The 8,681-nt window shown below is 35.2% G+C and overlaps 1 protein-coding gene across 1 annotated transcript; it reads right to left on the reverse strand.

Moving 5' to 3' along the window:
- Positions 1-3,333: 3,333 nt before the first annotated feature.
- Positions 3,334-3,735, reverse strand: LOC143599134 (putative cell wall protein). Its single transcript, XM_077077168.1, has one exon. It carries the CDS (start codon positions 3,733-3,735, stop codon positions 3,334-3,336), a length of 402 nt encoding a protein of 133 aa, XP_076933283.1.
- Between the last annotated feature and the right edge of the window lie 4,946 nt (positions 3,736-8,681).

Below are 8,681 nucleotides of genomic sequence, written 5' to 3' on the forward strand. Positions count from 1 at the left end.
TGTATATATATTTTATATAGTTCAATTTTAAACTTACTATTCATGTCACTTGCCTCTTTTTACTTCATTTTATCTAAATAAAATGATTTAACCCCACTTAACTTTGATTCTTCAATTTTTTTAAAAATAATTCTTAAATTATTGTGTATGAGTGTAGATGATTTTAAAGTTCGTTAACATTTTAATCCATATTATTTTTAACACCTCATAACTCAAGAAGGAAGTGATGTCTCACTCGTTTACCTGTGCCAAATCAGTTTTAACACCATGAGAGTTAAGTATACCCTGGACCTTAGGCCATGGGGCATGCATTCACGTTCCTTAACTCTACGTAGGCGCCACATCACATATTTTACCCCATTAATTCACTCACCAGGGCCTTCTCCGAGAATCCCTTGGAATTTTGAGGTCTGGTACGAATAAAATAATGAGCCCCTAAAATCGCGTTCTTAAAAATGTGATAGACACTTTAACAATTTACTAATAATGTTGTCTTTCAAAATGCCAAAACAGACCAAAACAAAAAAAATAATAATAAATAAGTTACTAAAATGACTCATGTAAAACACAAATAAAAGGAAAAAAAATAAGAAAACAACTTTTGAGAATTGAACCAAAAATCTTTGATTCCATAGTCTAGAGGTCTTTTCATTCATTATTTTTGAGCACAGGTTTTTGCGGTAAAAAATGGCAATGAGCCATTTTGTAGTATTTTGTTTTAAAATAAAATTATATATAAAATATAAATATATTTTTTTAATAATTACGGGTCTCTCAGGAGAGTGGGCCCGTCACCCTCCGTTTGGGCCGGCTTGTCACTTACCTCATCCAAGAAAATTGTTTAGCTCTTATTCACTTCTCTTTATTTAATGTAAACTGTTTCTTAAATTATTATGTGTGCTTAAATAATTTTAAAGTCCGTTAACATTTTAACCAACATTGCATTTAACGTCCCTTAATTCATAAAGGGAGTTGTATGCTACTCATTAATCCATGCTAACTCCGCTTTAACGCCTTGAATGTTAAGGTATATTCTTGGCCTTTGTAGTTTGCACCTTGAAAAAAAAAGAGTTGAAAGAGCATATTTATATTTACAACGGTTTGGGCGGCCATTTAAGTTTGTAGGCTTGATCGAATTTAATCTTATTCATGAAGCTGACAAAGGTAGGCCATTCAAGTTTGTAGGCTTGAAAAATATTGCATATTTATGACCTAAATTTCTAAACAAATAGTTTCTGTTAAAAAGACCGTTTTAAAGTAGAAGTCGTATGTACCTCGTCAAATGGTTTGATCAGTAAGTAATTTTTAAAGGGACACTTACTTTATTCTACGTACGCCATCATTTGATTTCAAATAATACCAATTTTGGTAAGAAATAAACTCACTAAAGCCAATTCCATATAGCTTTTTTACAGCGAATTTATTTTTCTAATTATTGTCTTATGCGGAAGTTGAACTCAAGACACCCCCTTCTTCCATACCGAGCCAATAAGGTGTTTAAAGGCTTTACCGTACCTTTGTCAATAAACCACCAACACCATTGGTGTCAATTCATATTGCTTGATAAATCGAAAGATGGTAATCAGGCAACAATCGGTAACTTGAACATGATGAACGAATTGTTCGACTCTTTTCTTATTGCGAAAGACAGTTAATCAAAAATACAAAGAAGGGCTTATATAATATTCTAACACGGGCACACCAATTCGAAATCAAATACAAAACAAAACATTTATTTTTAAAATTAAAAAATAAACTAAACTTTACCTTCAAGTAATTAAATTAACGTTAACCCTTGAATTTTAAATGATCTCGCCCCTTGAGATCCGAACCATACCTCCCTATGCAGCATTGCTCGTTTTTAATATATGTATCAAATAACCAACTTCCACATCAACCATTATCCGGGCCGTATCAACAATTAACGTTTAATTTAAATATGTATAAACAATAAACCATTGTTATAATATAATTTATATAAATATACCAAGAAAATATATAGAAGCATTTGTCATTCGTAATCCATATTCTCTTTCTATTAAATTCCTACATGGAGAAAGAAATTAAATGCCTCATGGATGATTACTTCAATCATGACCAGGAGTGTGCATAACTGCATATGTTTAACATATTCTATCAAACAGATTTGCCCATATATAAACTGGAAGTGAGGAGAAAGAGAGACGAGACGAGAAACCTTACCGCTAACCAATTTCCATTTCGACCGGTTGGTTGTCTTAAAACAGTTATGTATCACAAGAACATAAGCCATTTGGTTTGTGTTTTGGCACTTTAAGTCCGGCTTTGGATCAATACGGAGTGCCCAACTTGCGCAGGAAGTGAATAGCAATCCTTTGGACCAATAGAATTGGTAGAGTTTTACCATTGTTGAGTTTAATGTAACACACTACGTACGTAAACTAGAGTAGATCGTCACTCCAGTTTAAAAGTTGGTTGTACGTTACGCTTATGTTTCGCCATCGTTTTATACACACACAAATTGTGTTCTAAAGAAAAATTAGAAATGGGCGTTGTAGTGATTGAGCCAAACATGACAAAAAAAAATATCCTAAAATCCAGCTGGTTATTGTTGTTGAATAATTTAAAAAGGTTTTATGTCTTGAAATCCTGGTGATTTAAGGGTGAGAGATTTGAATCCTGGAATGTAGAGGTTTGGTGGTATTAAAAGTAGTTAATAGGAACAGATAGGTGGTGTTTAAAAATTTGCTTTTGCCAATAATATTGTATACAACAAACACATTCTTTTTCACTTATTTAGGTAACAACTTCTAATATGATTTGGTATATTTTACTAAATTTATATGGTATTATTAAGTGTTTATACTATATAATACTATAAGACACTTCTATCATTATCATGCCTTTGATTTTCCTTAAATCATTTCGATCAGTCCAACTAGTGAGCAGGTAAAGAGGCCGCGCTGGTTTGATCGAGCACCGGTCCAAGCACGAAAATGTATATATGTTTTGGTTGGTGTCACGAATGCCTCATGCAGCGAAACCGAAGAGAGAAATATGCATTGTGCATATATCCAGGAATTAATAATTATCCATGTTGTCCTCAGCATGGTAAAGAAAAGAACAAAAGTGCACCATATATATAAAAATAAACCAACTCAAGCATTTATTAACTAACGTACCAACTTACACTATTTTGTTTATTAATTGGTTACACCATCACCAAACACGTCATAAATCACCCAACTGAAAGACATTAAACAACATCTTGTAGAAAGTACAACAATATAACAAAACAAAACAAACCACATTACCAAATTAACATGACCCTTCATTTCACCAAACTCGTTTGCTTCAAGGATTGGTCGTGTCGACCGGAGTGTTCCCAATGCCACCTGCAGGATTTGGAACCTCAACACTGGGGTTTGGAACTAGCGTATCATCACCACCTGGCACGTAGTTACGACCACCAGACCCACCAACACTAGGAATCGAGACACCCGGGAAACCATTGTTGCTGCCAGTGATGGGATTGTAGGTGAAGGGGTTGAACCCTTTCTTGGACTTGGGTTTGATACCTCGTCCAACACCGGGAATTAGGTATCCACGGTCATGAAAAAAGAACTTCTCAGGGTGTTTGATGTCATCGGGGTTTTTAGCGTCGACGTCATGAAGGTTTCGGCCTGCCAGTGTCGAGCCAATCAAGAGATTAAAGACAAAAAGAAGAGCCATTGCGGAGTACATAGTTTTAGCCATTTTCTTGAAAACTTGTAAGTTGTAATGGGGAGGGTTGACGAAGGTACATGGAGTAGGAAGGTGTCCTTTTATAGTAGTCATCCACCTACTTCTTTCATCCACATGTATGTTGCAATAAATACGTGAAGAATGGTTGATGATACGAAGATGGATATATGATACAAACAATCCAATTCAACTAGGGTTAACGTATCTAATATTATAGAAAATGAGAAGAAATTATTGAAGAATTAAAGTGCTAATTAAATCCAAGAGGTTCAAAACACAGTAAAAGATGTCCAAATTCAAGGAACAGAAATATTAACATCATTTTATTGATTTCTTTTGGTACGTACGGACATTTGAGTTTCTAATTAGTTTTATTATCATTCTTCATTTTTTTTTAATATTTAGTTTTTTCATTAATTAAGTATTAAAACTTATTTATCAGAGATCTTAACATATATGCTTTTACTTTTATTTTATATGTTATGAATAGTATAATTATTATATATTATTTAATTATTTAAGATTTTAAATGTTCAGATTGTTATAAAAACATAGATATATGATACGAAGCATGGCAAACACAGACTCAAGTTTGATAAAATAAAATAAAATAAAAATAAAATAGTTAAGTTGAAAACATAGAAGCCATGTATAGTGCTTTTGAATGAATAAACCATAAAGATATAACCTAATTAATTTGGTGAAATACTTGAATAGTGTTGCAAAATCAAAACCTATATATGAATTGTGACATGTTAAAATGATGAAAAACATCTTTATACAACATGGATAAAGATAACTCACAACATTCAAACTGCAGATCATCACAAGAATGCGTGATCTGGTTGTCCACGGTTGATGGGATTGACTGTGTGCATCGACCATCGGGTCACCAAATGCACGAACGTTGTGCTTGTGTTTTGGGCTATAAGTAGATGTCTTGTGTTACGTTTAATCTCACCCCTTTTGCTCTAATTAATACATATACTTAAATTAGATATCTCTCTTGATTCTAACATCATTCGATTAAACTGAACAAGATAATTAAGAACAGGAGATACAACATCGATCATTCATCATTCTTTTATTATAGAGCGGCATTAATAAAGCTTGTTATAGTGACCGGTTAAAAGATAGTTCATCATTCTGTTGATGATTTGATAAGAGGGAAACACTATCTTGATATAGTGTTAATTGCATCGAGGGTTGGGAACACTATCTTAACTAGTATTGTAAATGTACATTGTGAGGATACACTATCTTGATATATAGTGTTTGAGTAGATTCACTATTTTGGCATAGTAAATGTCTGAGGACTTGTAAAGACATACTATCTTGACGTAGTGTTTTGAAGAAGATGATCATTATCTTTGCTTAGTAAGACAGTGTACTTGAGGATCCCTACACCGTTTAATTAAATCTCAATTTCCGAGGATCAGATCAGCAGGTGATATTCACAACATTATTCAAATCGTCAATAAAATTACCAAAATAATAAGTACTACATGTATCATAGTTTTTATTATCTATATATTGGCCATTTGTATAAAATATATAACTTCACAGTCTACCGTAAAATTGTTACTTGTGTGGCCACCCCGTGAAACCTTAAAAATATAATTTCATCAAAGACCGACGTGTAAAACACATGCAAAGTAGGGTAAGTATTGCCGATTAATAATTAATGCTGGCAGGGCCTGGGTGGTTTAATGGTTATATATATAGTTGGATGGTCCGAACCAACCGTCATTGATTTGATGTCCACCAAATCATTGGAGGCTGCATTTACTTCGTACGTACTACCAGATTATTAACAGGCTAGCATAACGTAACCCATGCAGGAAATGAGCTTGCAGTTCATCCACAGTACTTTATTTGCTGACACATGAAATCTTGGTTTCAACCAGATTCATAACCCATATCGGTTACTGCGGCTAGCTATTAATGTTTACATATTCTCATGCCCCACTGACAGCTTCAAAATCGTGTCTCATATTGATAATGGAATAGTAATTGGAATATCAAAAGAGTTATTTTATTCACTAGAAAGATTACAATATATATTAACAATACAATGCACAAATCAAGGAACAGATTTGTATGCAATAAATATTTCAATAACTAATAATAACTCCAAAGATGTCATCGGATGTCAAGGCATAAAATAAGCTTGCCATTAATTCAAATCAATTGAATTAATGAATATTAATCTTGATTGTTAACATGCCCCCGCAAGATTGACGGTCTAGTAGTGAGTTCGATCTTGGAAATAAGAAGATTAAATCTTGATCGTGGAGTGGGTTTTGTGAGAACATCCGCCAACTGATCATCTCCGGCAATGTGTGTCACTTGAATGGAGTGATCATGTACTTTTTCCCGAACGAAGTGGAAGTCTAGTGCTAGATGTTTCATACGTGAGTGGAAGACGGGGTTGACTGAATATTGTGTGGCACTTAAATTGTCACAAAAAATTGTTGGAATGGTGGTAGAGGTGAAACCAAGCTCATGTAGTAGGGAGTTAACCCAAAGTATTTCAGTTGTTGATGAAGCTAAGGCGCAAAACTCACCCTCTGTCGTTGATCGGGCTATGGTAGGTTGACGTTTAGAGCTCCATGCGATTGGATTGGACCCGAGATAAACAATATAACCCGTGGTGCTTTGATAACTATCTTTGTCTCATGCCCAATCTGCATCGGTAAAAGCATGCAGTTGCAATGGAGACTTATAACGAAGTAAAATACCTTTATTTATGGACCCGTGAAGATATTGAAGTAGACGTTTAAGGGCATTCCAATGAACAGTGGTAGGAGCATGCATAAATTGGGATAACTTGTTAACTGTAAAGGCAACATCGGGCCGTGTGAGGGAGAGGTATTGTAAGGCACCAACTAAGGCTCGGTATTTCGTCGGTGAGGAGATAAGGGTGCCTCCATGTAAGGTGATGGACTCGGAGCATGTAATTGGTGTAGGCATGGGCTTACAATCACTCATATTGGCACGTTGGAGAATATCTTGGATATATTTGGTTTGAGACAATAATAGACCAGAGGAATGTGGAATGACTTCCATACCAAGAAAGTAGGATAGATTTTCTAGATCCTTTAATGAGAATTTGTTTAAAAGGGAGGAGATGAATGTGTTGATAGTTTGAGAGTTAGGTCCGGTGCTGATAATATCATTAACATAGACAAGAATATAGATGGGGGAAGAGCTAGAAGTATGTATGAATAAGGAAGAATCAGATATGCTCGGCTGAAAATTGTTGAGGGTAAGATGAGATTTTAGTTCTTCGTACCAAGCCCGTGATGCTTGACGAAGACCATAGATAAGTTTATTTAGCTTGTAAATGTGAGATGGAAATGATGGGTTTATAAAGCCGGGTGGTTGAGCCATATAAACATTTTCCGTTAGAGTGCCTTGTAGAAAAGCGTTATTGATATCAAGTTGACGAAGATTCCAATTTTGTGATACGGCTAAGGAGAGGATTAGACGTAGTGTGGCGGGTTTGACAACCGGGCTAAAGGTTTCGGCATAGTCAATGCCAGGCTGTTGATGAAAACCTTTAGCAACTAAACGAGCCATTAGTCGATCGACTGAACCATCAGGTTTGTACTTAGTACGAAACACCCACAAGATTGGAAGCATGATCTGGTGGAACAAGGGTCCAAGTATTATTTTTTATTAAGGCATCATATTCTTTGGACAATGAATTTCTCCAAAAAGGGTGTTTTAGAGCTTGTGTTATGGTCGAAGGTTCAGTAATTGGACCATTTATTGCGGTGTATAACTGAAAGTTAGGATTATGATATTTGGGATTTGGTTTGCGGATATGAGGTTGGTTTTGTGGTTCAGAAGCGAAAGGTGGTAAATTTTGGGTAGCATTTTCTGAAGTAGGGGATGGTAGGTTTTGGGCACTATTTTCAAAAGCAGGTGGTGGGGGTGTAATAATTTGGACTTGGGTGAGTAGTTGGGAAACGAAAGTGGGTGAGGGATTAGGTGTAGGCATGTTGGTTGATGGGCTGGAGGTAGTAATGGGTGTAGAATGGATAGATGGGCCGGAGGAAGGAGTGGAAGATATATTTGTGTGAACGTTAACAGTAGAAGAATTTATAGGTTGAGAAGGAGTTTGTGTGTAGATTATTTGTATAGTGAGAGGAAGCCATGCTAGAGTATTTGGTGGTGAGACTTGAGTGCTTGTTAGGTCTTCATATGGAAAATGATTTTCAATAAACTTGACATGTCTAGAAGTATGTATTTTATTAGAAGTAGGATCGAGTGCATAGTATGCACTTTGAGAAGGGGAGTAGCCTACAAAAATACAAGGTTTGGACTTTGGATTTAATTTATGAGGCGAGTATGGTCTTAACCAAGGAAAACAAAGACAACCAAAACTTTTTAATTTTTCATAATTTGGTTGTTTGTTGAATAACTTGTGATATGGTGACATGTTTTGGAGAGTGGGTGTAGGTAACCGATTAATAAGATAAGCGGCGGTTGTCATGGCAAAGGGCCAATAGGTGGTGGGTATTTTGGTATGTGTAAGTAGGGATAAGCCAGTTTCAACGATATGACGATGACATCGCTCAGCATATCCATTATGCTCAGGTGTATGTGGTGGTGAGGTGAGGTGAGAGATGCCTCGAGATTGAAGGTGAGAAGAAAGTTTAATGTATTCGCCGCCATTGTCGGAGAATTATTGTTTAAGGTTGTTTGGAAATAGTTTTCAACAAGGTTTTGAAAACGAATGAATATAGATAAAGAATCGGATTTATTTTTGATTGGATATAACCATATGTATTTTGTGAAATGGTCTACAAAGATAATATAGTATTTATAACCATCGATTGAAGTAATTGGTGAAGACCAAACATCGGAAAATATTAGTTGTAAAGGTGCATTGGAAGATAAAGTAGATTTATGAAAGGGTAATTTGTGACTCTTGTTTATGTGACAAGAGT

The sequence above is a fragment of the Bidens hawaiensis genome, unplaced genomic scaffold (genome assembly GCF_021521415.1).
Source record: "Bidens hawaiensis isolate Kalapana, Puna unplaced genomic scaffold, B.hawaiensis_p1.1 tig00051537_1, whole genome shotgun sequence".
NCBI classification, from domain to species: domain Eukaryota; kingdom Viridiplantae; phylum Streptophyta; class Magnoliopsida; order Asterales; family Asteraceae; genus Bidens; species Bidens hawaiensis.